This window comes from Aulonocara stuartgranti, assembly GCF_965226115.1.
Source record: "Aulonocara stuartgranti genome assembly, chromosome: 1".
Taxonomy (NCBI): Eukaryota; Metazoa; Chordata; class Actinopteri; order Cichliformes; family Cichlidae; genus Aulonocara; species Aulonocara stuartgranti.
The window spans coordinates 31,565,902-31,583,641 of NC_138939.1; the positions used below are offsets into that span (position 1 = coordinate 31,565,902).

At 39.6% G+C, this 17,740-nt stretch overlaps 2 protein-coding genes across 13 annotated transcripts in view; both read left to right on the plus strand.

The window, feature by feature from the left end:
- The first annotated feature begins 1,617 nt into the window (after positions 1-1,617).
- Positions 1,618-12,948, plus strand: nr1h3 (nuclear receptor subfamily 1, group H, member 3). Of its 4 annotated transcripts, XM_082536825.1 has the most exons (12): positions 1,619-1,871; positions 2,605-2,704; positions 4,193-4,409; positions 6,390-6,472; positions 7,356-7,598; positions 8,114-8,380; positions 8,542-8,747; positions 8,879-9,058; positions 9,934-10,033; positions 10,463-10,576; positions 10,802-10,896; positions 11,248-12,948. In XM_082536825.1, the coding sequence occupies exons 4-12, from the start codon at positions 6,430-6,432 to the stop codon at positions 11,392-11,394; spliced, it is 1,395 nt and encodes a 464-aa protein (XP_082392951.1). In that variant the 5' UTR covers positions 1,619-1,871; positions 2,605-2,704; positions 4,193-4,409; positions 6,390-6,429; the 3' UTR covers positions 11,395-12,948. The 4 variants fall into 4 exon arrangements, with proteins under 4 accessions (XP_082392953.1, XP_082392954.1, XP_082392951.1 ...); XM_082536827.1 differs by lacking the exon at positions 4,193-4,409 and having other exon boundaries at positions 1,618-1,871; XM_082536826.1 differs by lacking the exon at positions 2,605-2,704.
- A 3,083-nt stretch (positions 12,949-16,031) lies between these two features.
- Positions 16,032-17,740, plus strand: part of madd (MAP-kinase activating death domain) — a 54,503-nt gene continuing 52,794 nt past the window's right edge. For 4 of the 9 annotated variants that reach the window (XM_082535176.1, XM_082535177.1, XM_082535179.1 and 1 more), the window contains exon 1: positions 16,037-16,420. The gene's annotated coding sequence lies outside the window, so the exon portion shown is untranslated. Of the gene's footprint in view, positions 16,421-17,740 lie in introns of all 9 variants that reach the window. The other 5 variants (XM_082535174.1, XM_082535180.1, XM_082535181.1 and 2 more) reach the window with 4 other exon arrangements.

Consider the following 17,740-nt stretch of genomic DNA (forward strand, 5'->3'; position numbering starts at 1 on the left):
GATGAATGACCTCTTATTCCAAAAGTCTGACCCATCCACTATGTGTCCTCCTCAGCCATGTTGGTTACCATGTTAACCAAAAAATTGAAATGACTTTGCCCTGCAATGACTTACGAGTGATATGGGTGTTTTTGATTACCAAATTGAACAAATAAGTGTTACTTATAAGTCAAAGTATAACAGTGGAATTGAGCTGAGCAGGCGCAGTGACTTTATTGGGCATGTTGTAACTCTGAACACTGTCTACATACGCTGTATACACTGTGCATACAGAAGGGCGACAATAAAGGGAAACTAGAATACAGGGCTATTTAAGTAGGGTTACAAAGCAAAAATCCCCCAAAGATGGGTGCTCATTTAAAAGTTCAGTGGACCAGAAATAAAGCCTGGTGTACTGAGATGGATGCTGAATACTTGATCACTTCAGCTAGGGGACTTGTGGGTTATTTTACTGGTGTGATATGACCTTCACAGTCCCAGCAGGTGGGGCCCATAGGCAATCACAAATAAAATGAGTATAGAAAACTGGTATAGAAAACATCGGGCATGGCTTTCACGCTCGTGTTCAGCCTTGTGTCCTATTACAGATTTATTATGGGAAAAATGGAGGGTCATGAGACTTTGTGTTGGATTATGGAAAAGAAAGTGTAATAAGAAAGGGAAAATAGAAGTATGTATAAAGTCTGTGATCCATTCAATTTCTGTAAAATGTACAGGAATAGACCCCATATTTTCTCAGAGTCTTACACATGTATAAGCAGGTACATACGGTATAAAGATGGACTATAAATTACAGCAGCAACCAATACAAACACCAGGTTCCCTCTACAAATTCATCTTCTTCTCTACCCTTCAGCTGCTCCCTTTAGAGGTCATCTGCCTCCATCTCACCCTCTATCTATCCTCCTCTGTCACACCAACTTTCTGATGTCCTCTTTCACTAAATCCATGAATCTTCATTGTGGTTTCTTCTTTCAATTCTGCCCGGTAGCTTCATATTCAGCATCCTTTGTCCAACATTTCCACCATACCTCCTCTGATATATCAAAACCATCTCAGCCTTGCCTCTCTAACTTTCTCTCCAAACTGCTCAACCTGAGCTGTCCCTCTCATTTCTAATCTCATCCATTCTGGTCACTCCCAGTGAAAATCTGAACACCTTCAGCTCGGCCTCCTGTCTTTTTGTGAGCACTACCATCTCCAAACCATACGTCATATCAGAGCTTATTACCATGTTATAAACCTCCCCGTTCACACTTGCTGCAGTCCTTCTGTTATTAGGTTCCCTGTAAATTTCTCACAGTTTGCAGCATCATCAACCAAGGCGCATCTTACATTATTACAATAATTTATCGGTGTCATATAGAGGGTCCAAATTCAACAATTTCATTTCATTTTAGTTGATTATGAAATCATGAATAAATTCCTAAAGCACAAAAAAAAAAATGAAAAAGGAAAAAGGGGAGACTGAATATTATTTAAGTATAATTTAAACGACTTTTTTTTCTGTATGTAAATAAATAAATAGGGCCTCAATTAAATGTATATATATTTTAAAAAGTCTGTGTTCTAAAAGGCTATAATTCTAAACAAGTGGGCCCTGTGGCCGATAAATGTGCTGCGGCTTTCCGCTCCTGCAAGACCAAATCCGGAATAGAGAAGCCCCCGGCCCCGGCCCCCTCTGCCTGATGAAACCTGCTTCCTGCTGCGACAGCCGCAGCCGGAGCTCCCCGGGGCCGCTGGATCACATGATAGAACGACGCTGGCTAGCGAGCTAACATGTTAGCGTATGTTGTTAAAGCCCTTGCCAGGAATCGCACACGGACGCAGTAGCCCAACTAACAAGCAGCCCCAAAGTCCTTAAGTCCTCGGTGAGTCTAAAAACGCAGCTCTGTGTCATTTCTGAACGTTTTTATTGACCCAGAGACGTTAACTTAGCCAAGCTAGCTAAGTTAAACTTGTTTATAGGAAGTTCGTTTGGTGTGCGGGGCTTCTCGGCTAACGTTAACGATACTGGCCTTGTGCGGCTCGACCAAGAAGCTAATCTCACCTAAACACCTGGTTGTTTTGCTTGAATAGCAGTGTTGATGGCATGTTTACCGTTTAACGTATGTCGATGTAAGCTGGCTGATGTTTACAAGCCAAACTTGAGGCTAGCTGTGTGCGTTTGTTTGTTACTACTTAAGTGGCATTAAGCTTAGTTAACTAACTAACTAACTAAGCTAATGTTAGCAGCAAATCTGCGGTCAAAACGGCCACATCACAGTATACCGGTACTGTCAAAACAATACTTGTCATACGTGTTAAGAGTTTTCACTTGCGCTTTCAAGTGCTCCTACTATGGTTGCGAAAAAACAAAAAACTAATGGTACTACTACTAAAGCTACTTTAGCTTGACAAGCCAGGCAGGCTGTTTACTCCCTCATATGTGCTTGTTTTCAGTGTGAAAACCCTTTGATGCACCTGCCCCACCCGTAGAGGTGGTTTCACTTGTTTTTCCTGACAAGTGCTGTGTGCAGAGGTGACATCTGTTGCACCTGCTATCTCAGCGGGGTGGATCATATCTTTATCATATCTTTATCATATCTTTATCATATCTTTTAGTTCGGTGACCTGACTTAATTCCCAACACGGCTCCACCAAAGATTACTCAGAAGAGAAGTATGGAGGCTAAAGAAGTGAAAACATCTGGGTGGATCTGCAAGTGAATACACTTCTTCTATTCTCCTTCCACCACATTGTGTGCGTGTGTTTGTCTGGGAACATTGATTGGTTGTGGAATCTGTGATCCCTGAAAGCACTGACTCTTTCCTTTCACACCAAGATGTTGCTGAGTGCAGTAATCCATTTCTGCTTCACCGTAGAGAGTTGCATCCGTTGTTACTCTGAGAAAGCGATGTTTCCCAGTTGTAGTCATGCTGTCTTCGGACACTGGATTCGCACCTTCTCACGCCGTGTTTTCTCACATTCAGTCTTCCCCGCCACTCTGGCTGCTGACACGCGCAGTAATTTGAATCTTTCTCAGCAGCTTTGTTTGCATATTACTTACCAGTTCACAATCACTGAAGACTCAGAAAGCCCATAATGAACGCGGACATTTTTATTAAGGGTTTTAAACTTAAATATGACCAAATGAACAATTTGTTTTCTAAATTTCTACTATTTAGTTATCTGACTGGCACATGCAAAAATACTAGTTGCTAAATAATCTCACAAGTTTTTTATAAAAGCCTAATTTTGACGCCCATCGATTTTATTTGGCCTCAAATTGTTTATTAAAGAGCAGACTGATGTTTGACTTGCTGGAGTGTAAATGGAGAACAGGTCCTTTCTCTGTTTTTTTTTTTGTTTTTTTCTCTGTATTTTATAATACTGACTCTAGATTGATCATCAACTATAAAAGATTATGATGACCAAACCAGGTACAAATCATTATAAGAACTGCATTTAAGTTATTATTGATGGGCGATTTTAGATTTGCATCAATTCTTTGTTTCTTTTGTGTTTGTTTGTTGGTGCTCTCATTTAATTTCCAACAGTCTGTGAAAACATGGTCAAAGGTGACTGACTGATAAGTTGCAGGGGACATTGGACTTTATCTGCGAGACGAGAGCAGGGATGACTTAAGGTCACATGCAGATAGGAATTGTTACAGCAAAAGACTGTTAATTCATGCAGGAGACCACGATGCCCTCGATCATCGTACATTTTAACTAGTAAATCAACTAAGCTTAGACTTGTATGACCAGAATAATACATCATAATCAACATATTCTGAATATCATTTGTTTCAAACCTCAAACCCCCAGGTTAGGCTTTTTTGTCCTTAATGAAATGATCCTGAATTGGATAAGTGGAAGAAAATATATGGATGAGTGATAATTCACTGTTATATGTTAGAAAATATTTTTTTCTAATAAGCTGTGTGGCATTTTTGTGAGGAAGGTTTAGAGTGGTGACAGAGAGGACAAGTAGATGCTATGTTTTGACAGAACTGGAGAAAAATGGAGTAAGAACCTTGTAAAGATTGAAAATGGGTGGCTCTAATACTTGGAGAAAAAGAATCGAACACCACAACCCTGTGTGGATTTAAGAGCTGTGCAAATGACCAATAGTAACCTATGGTGTTCCCTCTTTCACCTCCCTCCCTCCTCCCCGTCTCTCTGTGTGTTTTCCCTCCTGTCTCCCATAGGGCATTGTAGAAAGGGACTTGTCTTCTTTCGTACTTGCCCTCTTCGAGATATCAAGTCATTAAACTTCTGCCCAACAAGTCACAGGGGTTTTGGCATCCTTTTAAGGATCATCAGGCGAGCTAGTCCTTAGCATCACCGCAGAGATATCAGCAGGCTGAGGTTGTGGACTCTAATGGGAAAGATGGATAGGCGATAAATAAGACACCAGATTCTGAGGTAAGGTCATTCCACCGCTGTGCCTGTCACAGTCCGTCTCGCAGTTCAATTCTAGCTGATAAGAGCTTTGAGTCAAAGTGTCGTTGACCTTGTTTTTCTTTATCATCAAACCAAAGCTGCATTTTCAGTGAGGAAACTGTTAAGTTCCAAAAAGTAAATGTTAGAAATTGCCAGCATGCTTTGAAAGGCAAACTTGATATTATTCATACATAGCCTCAGTTTAGTGCCATTAGCCAACATGGTGTAACAATCACAAATGCTATCATGGAAATGTTACCAAAGCCTCTTTATGCCAACAGAAGTTTTGTGTTCATTATCGTTTAGCTTAACTGTTAGGAACAATACGATTTTACTGGTTTCATTGGGTATGTAAAAGCTTATCAGTGAGACTAGGAACATTACTGCCATAGTAGCTGTGTTCTTTGTTTCATTTTATTACCGGCTTTCCCTTTAATTTTTGAACTGGCATAACCCCAGCAGAGTTATGTAATTTCAGTCACATATATTCACAGTTTCATTCTCTTTTCTCTGTCTTTCTTTATCTTGTTGGAAACATGGGGAACTTTAAAATGCACAGAAAGGCTTTATGATACTTGTATGGAAAAGTACTACTGTTACACTGATAAGTACGGATGTTACTACATAGTTATACCAACTAGAACACCTACCTGTATGTGGGTTTTTTTTATGTTATGAAATCTTGCAGGAGTGGTTGCCGAGTCCTTATCACCATTTATGAAGCAGGTGCTTTGCAGAGTAACCAGTTTTTGAGGTTGCAATGCCACAGAAAGGACCTGCACCAATTGGCATACCATGAGTTTCCATAAATTTGATGCCTATGTCTTTTATGCTTATCACTTTCTGGCTATAGTAGACCTTTACAGTCTTTATTCCAGTCACTGAGCATATTACATCAAATAAAGTAGTTTAAGTTGTCGAGTAATTCATTGTTTACTAATTGGTTAGTTTATGCACTACATTTGTGTTGGGGGGGTAGACTAAATATCAGAAGCATCCCTAAATGTAAGGCAGTAAAGTTCAAATTGTCATCAGCTACAGCCTCTGAAGTGAACCAAGAGTGACCGTAGTTGCTTTAAAAACATTTCCAAAAAAGGATTATAATAATTTTTTTAATTGTAGGTTTGAATAATGAACTGCATTAGATGTGCAGACAGAATACAGTTCTCTATCATGCCGTGTGACAAAGATGTCAGAAAGTTTGAACATTATCGTTTTTATTTGTCACAAAAATAACTCGGCCCTCATTTCCAAACTTGCTTGTTTCTTGTAGGCTGGTTAAGAACAGCCAAATAGCCTCCTGCTGATTCAGTTTCCTGAAATGTATCCATATGTGGCACATGACATGCTTTCATTTCTGCTTTTACATCCAGTTGGCTTTGCTGTATGCACATCTTTATAGCCAGGCTCCGAGTGGCCAGAACTACAAGCCTTGATCTATTTTAATTCTTTCTAAGAACTGTGTTATGCTGCGTAACAGCATAATAATCCACTTGTCATCGATATCTTCAAACCACATCCTTATTTTCTTAATTACACACCCAACCAAGAGGTTTCAAGAGAACTAAGTGTGTTTCTCACACTTGACTGTTTTGTAACTCTGTGGCATAGCTCTACCAGAGTCACCCACACTTGAGTATGTCTCAGGTGGTGGCTAACATGTTGTCTGTGAAACTCTCTTTTTAGAACTGCTTTGTAGCCACAACAGCTGACTACATGGGTTGTGCAGACTGTATATTTAAAGAAGACAATACATTTCCTGAAATTAAAGTCTGTCATCAGAACAGACTAAACTGTCTTTTTTTTGCTTTTAACCTGCATTGAGACCCTTAAGCTGTCTTTGTCAGTCCAAGGGGGATCTTACCCATATTTACGGGTAGGATCCAAGGAAAAACTTTGCTTCAGAGGATTTTGTAGTGATAGTAACTTTTAGCATAATGTCCTGTTGTTTTCATTTCGCAGGTACGTGTTGATTTCGTAATGACAAGCTGCTGTGCAGAAGATGTCCACGCTGTCTGTGACTGATATCCCAGATGTTGGTCATGGTAAGAGGAACGATCTCTGTCAGTCCAAAGTGAGAGGTTTACCTGAGCAGGAGCCAATTCTTCCAATACGTGTCATTGTTAGATTATGCCATGAAGTATATGAAGTACTTGCTCTACATTCCAAGAGTGGGTATAAAAGATGTTTTTTATATTGTATTATCTTTTTATTTTAGTGGGGAGAGAGCCCTAAAAGAAATATCCTACTTTATAATAAATGCAGTTTGTGCATTTCTCAACAAATAATACTAAAATAATTTAGTGAAATAATAAGTAATTTATCTATTTATGTGGCTTATCTTTTATTTTAACTACCGGTAGTCTTATTTAAGCTTACTATGGAAGTTTTTGCTGCATACCTCAACCATTTACAGTTGTAATAGTCTCTCCTTTCCCTGCTCTCACCTCATACACATGTGTGTCACATATGGAGATGAGCTGCCAAAAGACAGGTGATGTGTAATTAAGTTATTTTAATTGCAATAAAAACGTCCAAGCTAGTGTTAGATCAAAAATAACTCGAGTGACAGCGAGAAAGGGGCAGAGACACATTGATTTCAGAACTTTTTAGTTGTGACATCTCAGACACACCCAGAGTTTGCAGTTCAAGTGAAAAGCTTTTGGCTTAGGAAGTGCTGTTAGCTTCCTTTATCCTCTCCCGTAGCAAATGGTCCAACATGCCCTTTTAAACCCAGCACAGAATACATTGGCCCTTTCTCACCAGCTCATAATTTACCGTTGAATCTGTGATTGCTGCATCATGTTGTATATGTTTTTGTGAACATGGCTGTTTATGTCAGACAACTGTCAAAATAAAGATAAAGACGAGTTGAACGGCCTTGGACGATGATTATTGTTTTCGCTGTGTTTGTCTCGTCTCTCTCAGATGAGAGTAAGGTGTTTGATGGGGCCTCTGAGCTGCAGCTGGACTGCATGGTTGAGGAAAGCAGTGGAAGTACCACAATGAAGCATGATGGCCTGCTGTCACTGACTGACCTCTCCCACCCAGACGATTTCCCCGTCCCCCCTCATAATGGCCCCTCGCTGGCTGAGATGAGCAGCCCTCTGCCAGTAGAACCAAATGACATTAAGCTGGATCCAGCTGCAGGTGACACATCTGCAAGCACAGGTGCATGTTTTAAAAGTTTGTTTCAGCAAACCTGCATTAAATACATTGTTTTTAAATGAAAACAATGCTCTTCTGTGAGTTGGTTATTAAGAATTGGAGGGTAGGAAAACAGTGTCTTTGTATTTGTCACTATTGTAAATAGTTGAGTGGAAAACAGGACCTAGTTGTTAAATACAAAAATTAGAAAAAGGCATGACTAAACTTGCCCATCTCAGTTATGGCTGTTTGTACTGCAAGTGGAGTGACAACTTCCACAGACCAGTATAACCAGTATTATTTCCTTCTGATCTCTTGATGTTAGACATGCTTATTCTATAGTTTGACCTTTATGATGAGTCAGTAACGTTGAGTGTGTTTATTCTGTTCTATTTTGGTTTAGATACAAGACCTAGAAGTAACCATTGTTTCTTGAAAGGAGCATATATAACAGACTGCTTCTGAGAAACTATCTTAACTAAACCCAGATCATTTTCTTGAGTTCACATTGGTGTCATATCTCTTTCATTTGTGTGTAGATGGTCAGCCAGTGAAAAGAAAGAAGGGGCCTGCTCCAAAGATGCTGGGCAACGAGGTGTGCAGTGTCTGTGGCGACAAGGCCTCTGGTTTCCACTACAACGTGTTGAGCTGTGAGGGCTGCAAGGGCTTCTTTCGGCGCAGCGTCATTAAAAGTGCCCAGTACTCCTGCAAAAACAATGGTCGTTGCGAAATGGACATGTACATGCGCCGCAAGTGCCAGCAGTGCCGCCTGCGCAAGTGTCGGGAGGCGGGGATGCTGGAGCAGTGTGAGTGTCTGTACGCCAAATGAATCAGAGATGAAGAAAACTTGCAAACCCACATGCAATGTTGGCATGTGGGTTTCTAGCCAGAGTGCAAGTCGTGACAATGAAAAGAAACTCTTTAATTAGCTTGAGCTTTAGGATGTGCATCCTCTTTTGACCTGTAGGTGTGCTTTCTGAGGAGCAAATTAGACTGAAAAAGCTGAAGAAGCAGCAGGAGGAGGAAACGGCCCGCACGTCCACGGTGGTCACACCCACCCCTCCTCAGGAAGCAGCCACACTGGATCCACAGCAGCAGGAGATGATTCAGAAGCTGGTGGCTATGCAGAAGCAATGCAACAAGAGGTCTTTCCTTGACCGACCAAAAGTGACGGTAAGTGCTTCAGAGGGGAGTTGGAGCTGAAATGGCAGCAGCTATAGAGACAGTGTCTCAAATGCTGAGGCGGGTTTGTCTCAGAGTCAGATTTATCTCACTACTGTATATTTACTGTTAATGTATTCCAGCCTTGGCCACAGAGTCAGGATTTGCAGAATCGAGAAGTGCGGCAGCAGCGGTTCGCTCACTTCACTGAGCTGGCAATCATGTCAGTCCAAGAGATTGTGGATTTTGCTAAGCAGCTTCCTGGTTTCCTTGAGCTCACAAGAGAAGACCAGATTGCTCTACTGAAGACATCTACTATTGAGGTCTGTTGCTAGAAATGTGACTTTTGTTAAATTGTACCCATTACACTAACTAGAGGGGGGGGAATGGTTTCTATCTTTTACTGGCCCTTTTATGAAAAGATTTAAGATGCCTCATTATGAGCCCATTTTCTTTGGATTGGCTGTCCATTGCTTGATTTTTAACTCGGCCCCTCTAAGAATAGCTACCTTGTTGTCTTGCCTCTGTGAATAATCCACAACCAAACTCTAAACATACTAAAAATACTTTAGCATTTTCATTTCATTTTGGCAAGTACTCTGTGATTCAGAGGTGGGAGTAAACACAAGTGCAAGTCTCAAATCTTAACTGTTAAGTATCAAGCAAGCAAACTCCAAGTTACTCCAGTGAGAATCAAACACGTCAGAAAAAAAATTCTGCTGATCTTTCGGTTCAGCTGTTTTCAGTGTTATTAGAAATTGTTGCAGCCGACGGTCTTATAAGCCTTCTGATCTAGTATTTGTTTTTCTGTGGCAGTAACAAACCCTCAACAGAGCCCAGTGCTCGGAAATAGTAATATGATCAGTATATTTCTGAAAGGAAAGCTCTGTAGTGAAAACAATTAATAGTATCCAAGGATGACTACAGTATACTTTAACATTGCTTATGATGAGAAAACCCAAAATACTTAACAAAGGAAATTTAGTTTAAAAAGAAGAGCAAATAATGACTCATAAGATACATATTCTGAGCAAATTTGCTTCTGCTTTTGATTAATAACTGTGAATCTGTAGTGTACAAACTGACTATTACATTTTCATTGTAACAAATAGTTTGTGTTCCCTTTTGAGTAAGTACAAAAGTTAAAGGCTGGTGTAGTTGAAAGACAAAAAAATATGGGGTTTTTTGTCTTTCTCAGATTATGCTGCTTGAGACGTCTCGGCGATACAATCCTGCCATTGACAGCATTACATTTCTGAAGGACTTCAGTTACAATAAGGAGGATTTCGCCAAAGCAGGTTCATTTGTTCATTTCTACCTACCAAATAATTGTTTTTATTACTTAACCACAGTGTGTGCATTTCATCTGTCAGAATGAAAATGTTTTTATGATGACAAAAATTTAAGTGCAGTACTTATAGTGTTAAAAAGGAGAAATAATATATACAAAATTCAGCACATGTACGCCAGTCCCTGCATTCACCTTATTGCACCAGTCCCATCAGTAATGATTAAAAACTCTGCTTTAATTGCATCTAATGCTTTAATGGTTGTATCGTGTGCCTTCTAGCAGAAAGTCAAAGATTACAGAGATGTATAGAAAATATGTTTTCATATGTTCCCTTACTGTGAAAATGCTCAAATCCACAGCGTGCAGCTGCAGTGCGTTTCTATTTGTAACATGACATTTCATTTCCTCCCTCCTCTCTCCACTCTTACCTCCTCAGGGCTTCAGTTTGAGTTCATCAACCCCATCTTTGAGTTTTCAAAAGGAATGAATGACCTGCACCTGGACGAGGCCGAATATGCTCTGCTCATTGCTATCAACATCTTTTCTGCGGGTCAGAATTTATAAGCTACACACCCTTCTCATAGTGAAAATGCTTTGAGAACTAATCCTTCCCTTTTTAGTTCTTTGGGAGAAATGAACTGGTTGCATTTGCAGATTGAGCATTTTTCCCCTCAGAAGGCTTTCTTTGCATTTTACCAAAATAGATCTTCTTTTTTTTCTCCATAAACAAACAGGAGAGATTAATGTGTGTGTGTGTGTGTATATTTGCTTTCAGATCGGCCAAATGTGCAAGATCATGATCTGGTGGAGCGGCTGCAACAGCCCTATGTGGATGCACTGCGCTCTTATATCATGATTAAGAGACCAAATGTAAGCACCAGATATATCTGTAGCTTTTTCTTTTGTTACAGACTGAACATCAGTATAATCAGGCTGTCATCATCACAACAAGCACATTAGGTCATGACTAAGGTCATATTGTATTGTTGAGACTTGTAGGGGGTTTGAACTGTTAGAAGAGCAGTTGTGTGCTAGATAAAGCTGAGTGGTGAAAGGAATCAAATGTAGACCACATATTGTTATCTAAAAACAGCAACAATTATACATTATCAGCTGAGTTGATAATAGGTATTTGTGTGTTTTCACACACATATTGTGAAGTGATTGTGTTTGAAAGGCGCTTTGGAAACTATTCATTTATTTTTAAATGAACTTCCTTAGGATCACTTGATGTTCCCCCGCATGCTGATGAAGCTGGTGAGCCTTCGTACACTAAGCAGCGTCCACTCGGAGCAGGTTTTTGCCCTTCGCCTCCAGGACAAGAAGCTTCCCCCACTACTATCTGAAATCTGGGACGTCAATGAGTGACTGCAAACCTGATGTCACACTCCGTGGCTTTGTTAAGCCTGAGACAGACATTGCATCCAGCAAGATCACTGACTCCTTTCTGACGATCTTGTCAAGGACTGGTTGTTTTCTTTTTCATGGGGAAGGGAGAGCAACGCTGCCCTTTGCTCTCAGACTGCTATATGGCTTTGTGTTCCTAAGAGGAACATGAACGCCTACTTTTCTTTGAACCTTGCTTTTTTTTTTTTTTTCTTTTCTTCCATGTAGATACTGACGTGATTGTGGTTAAATACCAGCATTCGGCTCTTTAGCCAGTTATCTCTGATTTAATATTTGTTGAACGTTTTGTCAATCTCTAGTGCGGTTTTTATCCTTTTCCTCTAACAATAATAATCAACAGGAACTGAGCAGGTCTTGGCTGTGGCTGTTTCAAACGTCAGGATTACAGTCACACATTCAGTTAAAATGGTGATATTTGCATTTGTGCAATAGAACGGGGAAAAGATGGGCATAATCAGACCCACGACAGCTTTTCACTTTATTGACATTAGGTTAAAATATAGGCCATTTGGTTGATACGTAATATGCATTTTAATATGGCAGCAAATAGATTTTTGTTCCCTTTGGAGTAAGTACAAAAGTTAAAGGCTGGTGTAGTTGCTCAGGTAATGTGAAGTAGACCTCTGAGAACTGGAGGCTTCTTTAATATCTATTAGTTTAATAGATTTACTTTAGTTTTTCCAGATGAATAAGGGACCTTTTTGGTCGTTTGTAGAAGCCCATTACAGTTAGTGTAAATTGTATATTTGTTTACATTAAAAATAAAAAATGCAAAGCTTATCCTCAAGATTGTACAATCACATGCTAACGCACAAGAAAGTACAACTCTGCAGGTGACTAGTAGGCTGGGCCCTTCACAGGAAATGGTGTGTTTTGTTTTGTTTTATCACTCAGTGCAATGGTACCCTGAAATACAGGCGGTATTGTCTTTAAGATGTAAGGAAAGATGAAATTTCAGTTTGGCAAAGTCAATCTACCATGTCTCTGAGCCTTTTTTTGTTTTCCCCAGTGAGAAAGCCCCTTTTCTGTCAAAGTTGCATTCACAAATAAATGAAAAGTATTGGCTTGATTAACACCATCTTTGTAACTGTGTAAGTGAAATGTACTTTTGTGATTTCGCTCTAGCATTTAAAAGTGTGTCAAATGTTTGAGCAGAAAAGGAGACGTTTTGTGACATTTTATTTTTGATAATCTACTATGTAACTAATACGGAGGACAATAAATGTCAAGCTGAATTTCTAGTTAGAAAGCTAACTTGATCTAAAGGTCTGTAGTAGTGTGAGTATCTTCCTTGAATGGGTACTCAACATCAACAGCTTTAACCGGTCAGATTTTGGGAAACCTCACTAAAAACATGTACCAAAATCTTTATTAACAGGGAGCAGGAATCAACAGGAAAGAACTACTTTACTAGAGATATATATATGTTTTTCTTATTGCTGTGTTTTCCATGCCTTGTCCTGTGCGGTGTAACACTGAAATGCTGCATAATGGATGATAAAGGACTGCCAATAATTGTGAAGTCTGTTTTCTCTTCCTATGTTGAGTGAAGACGGCTGAAAATTGGGACAGTTTAATGGCTTTGCAGTCTGTTTTACAGTAATTTAATTACCTCTGTAGCCATTACAAGATGTCAAGGTTGGATTTCTCAATAACTGTAGATGTAAAATGCAGTTTGCTCTGCCCTAACAAACAACTTCTATTATTTCAGCCGGGAGGTCGTCCAGAATCATGTTTTTGGGGACCTTTTAGCCATCAGACGGCTAACGTGCTGGTTAAATGGGACATTATCTACAGCTGCTACACAAATGTCACACAGGCACAAGTAGACTCTTCAAAATTCACTTTATTGCACATTAGATTTTTGTCCAAAAGCACTTGCTGGTGGACTTGATGTTTAATTATTTGAATTTTTGGTTGTTAAGCTTGGATTGTGTAACCAAACTGACCCCTTTTTTTTTTTTTTTTTTTTTTTTAAACTTTATCGCCATATTGACCAACATGTCTGTATTGTATAATATTAGCTTAAACTGATTATCTCTCCCATGTTCAGCTCATGCTTTTAATAAAATTGGCTTTGTTTATTAAAGTGTTCCTGTGAACCACCATGCACAGCATCGGGAACCCCGAAACTGACAATATTATTTTCCACTTTATTTTTAATTTAATTTTTTTTGCTTTCCTGCCTGTGACATGTAAGGATGTCTTGTGTGAAAATGATATATTGATATACTAAATTAATGACAACTCTAGTGGTTTAAAAAAAAAAATAGTGATGACAATAATTAATTGGTGAATTAACTCCCTAGTTTGTATTTGCCTTTGACATCGTCTATGACGTGTCCTCTATGACAACTTGACTTTTATGTTTCACCATGCGGATTAAATGATCTAATGATACAATCCTTTAGCCTGGTTCATGCATCTTTGACCAAGCTGGATGAAAACTGATTTTAAAATGTCTCACACAGCCTAACATTAAGAAAATGTGTAAAATGATAAAAACAGTAAACGTTACTTAATGGTTGGCTGAATAAATGCAAATGCTTGTCCAGCCACATTCCTTACAGTGGGGTGCTCTTAAGATGTTAGAATAGCTGTGGAAAACCTAGTGACCGGATTTTCTTACTTAGTAGTTGCTTGTGGGAAACGTCTAACAAAAGACCATCCATAAGGGTTTGTTCCTGCCAGAAGAAGAATGGAACAGCAGCTAACATCAGGAAACAAACTTTAGCTATGACAATTTTTTTTTCATTCTGTAGGCACAGAAAAGATGGTGGTGTCCTGGCATTTTTGACCATGTACTATGTCAATCCTTAAAATTTAGTTATAGATTTGGATTTTGTTGATATCCATATAATCAATCTCTGATATAGTGTTTTATTTATTAAAAAAATAATGAGCAGGTTAAGACAAGAACGGATGCAGGAGCGTGTAACCAAACCGGTGAAATGCTTATGCAAAACTTTCCTTTAGGTCCCTTTTTAACAAAATGTGAATTTTTGTATGTTGGGTTTTGGTTTGATGCTTGCAGGACCTAAAAATAGCTTCTGTAATATTACTATTAATATCCCTTGGTTGTATACCATTTCGGTTCACAGAGGGAATATGATTACCTTTATTATTATTTTCTAGTGTGCGTACTGTAATCAAAGAGCAATAGTTATTTTTGTGTATATGTATATTGTGGTAATGCTGCCGATATCTCAGGTTCTTAGCTCATCCACACATTTGCTGTTTTACAAGGAATAAATTGTAATGGATTGAGAGGTTGATGAGACTCGTTCAGTGCAGTTCTGGTTTGTCTTCAGCAGATCTTCAAGCCTTTTTATGTTGCTGACCTCATAACTTTTTTCTCTCTGAATGTACCCAGCCATTAATTTGGTTAATGCTATCTTTGATAGAGATGTTCAACATGTACCGTTTCATTTTCATTCTCAGCAACACATGCTGAGTGTTCAAAGCGAGAGCTTTGAAATGCAAATTCCACTTTTTGAATGATCTGGAGACATTTTAATTGCCCCGGGTTACTGACAGATTATTCAACACTACTGCTCTAGAGTCAGCATGAAGTACTCTGTCATCAGGTTGGCTGATTGAAGAAACTTTTGGGGATATGTGGCACATATTTCACTTAAAAAAACTTTTACCAGTCGGTGGTTGCTGGAGTACTTTTCTATGCTGTGGTGTGCTGGGGGAGCAGCACAGCAAAGAAGGACTCATCCAGGCTGGAGAAACTGATCAGGAGGGCTAGCTCTGTGGTCGGCATGAAGCTGGACACTCTGGTGACAGTGGCAGAGAAAAGGACATTAAAGAAACTGATGGACATTATGGACAATGCCAGGCATCCTCTGCACACGGCCATAAACAACCAGAAGAGTCTGTTCAGTGACAGGTTGCTTCTCCCAAAGACAAGAACTAACAGACTTAAAAACTTCTTTGTCCCACACGCCATCAGACTGTTTAACTCCTCTCTGGAGGGGAGAGGGAGGGGAAACAGGAGGACAAAGGAGGGAACAACTAAGCTGTAGTGCCTCTTCACCTCACTGTGCAATACCTTTTGTGCAATACTTTTGTAAATAGTCAACGGTGCAATAGACTCAATACTTGAAATGTGCAATTCACTTATATTTTTATTTTTATTCCTATTTATTCTATTTATCCCCTTCGTATATTTTATTTATATTGTCTCTGTATTTATATATATGTGTGTGTGTATAACTCTGTAACTTCTGTCGGTGCTGTGCTTTTTTGGAAATCGAATTTCCCAGAGGAACCCACCCGAGGGATTAATAAAGTTCTATCTTATCTTATCTTATCTTAAATTTCTTTATCATTGCGTTAAACCAAGTAGCCTACTAAAATTCATACAGTTAAAATTTATTTGGCTTATTTTTAGTCACTTTTTGTTAGCTTTTTGGTCCTTTTAACTTTAGTTAATTATAAATAATGTAAGGGTGGTAGGCTTATCAAAAAATAAATACGGGGACCCAAATGGCTCCCGGCGTTCCTGCTGCGCGATAAAACGCAGGAAAATGGTACAAATAGATTTTTAGAGTGAACCAATGGTGACGATCCCCAGTTGGGAGCATTAGGTGGGTTTTGTCCGTTTTGTTTTGTCGCTTCCGTTAGGTCGGCCTCTCAGTATGCGGAACTCCCTGCAGGCTTCTAGTGCTGCTGATGATGATGGGGAGGAGGAGGAGGATGTTGTGAAGGCAGGTTGTAACTGACCGAGCCACACGTTTCACTGAGCAGGCAGGCGGACACATATTTCGCATAATTTATTATGTTCCGGGACACTCAAACGGAGTGGCTAACCTTTTCAGCGGTTGTCCGCGCTCGATGTTTTCAATGATAAAAGAAGGACTGAATTCTGACAAACATCGCTGCCTCTCCGCCGTGACCGAGGAGAGCGCCCACCATCCAGGCCGTCATCGGCAGCTGGCTGGCTTGGCAGCGAGCATTAGCGGCTAACCGGCTAACGTAGGTAAGGTTATTCCCATTAACGCCTGTCCTCTGTGAACGCATTCAGCGCATATGTGTCGTGTGTTCTCAACTGTGTCATTGCGTTTGTTACGTTTGACAGGTGTAATGTGTATGAGACTAACGTACTGGTGGTAGCTAGGCAGCTCGCTAGCTAGCTTGCTAGCTAATCCACTCGTGACGTAGGAAAGCATACGGCTAGCAGAGGAGGGGTGAGAAGATGCTTCCTTGGCGTTAATGTTTAGGACGAATCAAAGCCAGACAGCCTGTTTGAAATATTTATCCATATATATAATATAAAAAAAAATGACAGCACTACCACCGTGCACCAAGGACGGTTGTATCTGAGCTGGGAGGCGCTGACATTGCCTTATCACATTTCTTCTAAGTGCTGTTTGTTAATGTTACCTTCCTCTTGGCATACGTCCTCACCATGGCTAATCTCAACTTGTTCCAGTAAAATTTAGACTACACACCCAGACAGGCTAGTCATGCGGGATTTGTGCTCTGCAATCGCAACCCGTGACGGTTTTCTGTTGAAATAGTGTGCCATTGTGAAGTCCGTCATCACGCCTGAAGCATTGCTTAACAGTTGGATAATTTGACACAATGTTCACATTAGCTTGCGACATAAACGTTGGGCACTAACGTTAACGTGTGAAAACATTAGCACGGTTTCGTCATCGAAGAAAGAGAAAGTATTTTTTTTCATGTGGATACTTAGTATGTTAATATGTACAGAAATTTAAGATATACGTCAACATATTTTAATAAAGATGATTTGAGGGTGACTGGAACATAATGTTCAATGGATAACTATACACGGTCTTTTTTATTTGCTGTCATGCATGTCTTTATTGATATGACGACATTTAGGTGAATGAGATAATAAACCCAGGCTTTATGTAGATTTCACCGTTAAAATAGCTATCATATTAAACCAAAATTTTAAGGACACGTGATTATTTTGTGCTTTTGCAATACAATCAGTGAACGTGTGTTAATATGATGTTTCTGGTTATGTCAACATTTCAGCGTTTGGGCGAATGACTGTGGTAAAAGGCATTGCAAATGAAGGACATTGATTGATTGATTGTGGTCCCACAGGCAGGCCAGTATTTCTTGCTGGTGACAGGTATGGATTGGCTCAGGGAATCAGGCACCTTCCGTCTGTCTTTGAGGTGCTGAGGTGAACGGCAAAAAGATCCCCGAAGTCTCCTGTCAGCATTGGGCATATTTGTTTTGGGTGGATTTCTAAACCTTCAGGAATAAACTTTTAACATAACTGAATAGCTAGCCTTCATTCTTAATAATGACAAGATTA

Bases quoted from the DNA above. Each gene is read 5' to 3' on its own strand.
- nr1h3 (XM_082536827.1), top strand. From the start codon at position 6,430: ATGTCCACGCTGTCTGTGACTGATATCCCAGATGTTGGTCATG. The intron at 8,381-8,541 runs GTGAGTGTCTGT...TTTGACCTGTAG, and splicing joins GGCGGGGATGCTGGAGCAGT to GTGTGCTTTCTGAGGAGCAA. The intron at 10,577-10,801 runs GTCAGAATTTAT...ATTTGCTTTCAG, and splicing joins TATCAACATCTTTTCTGCGG to ATCGGCCAAATGTGCAAGAT.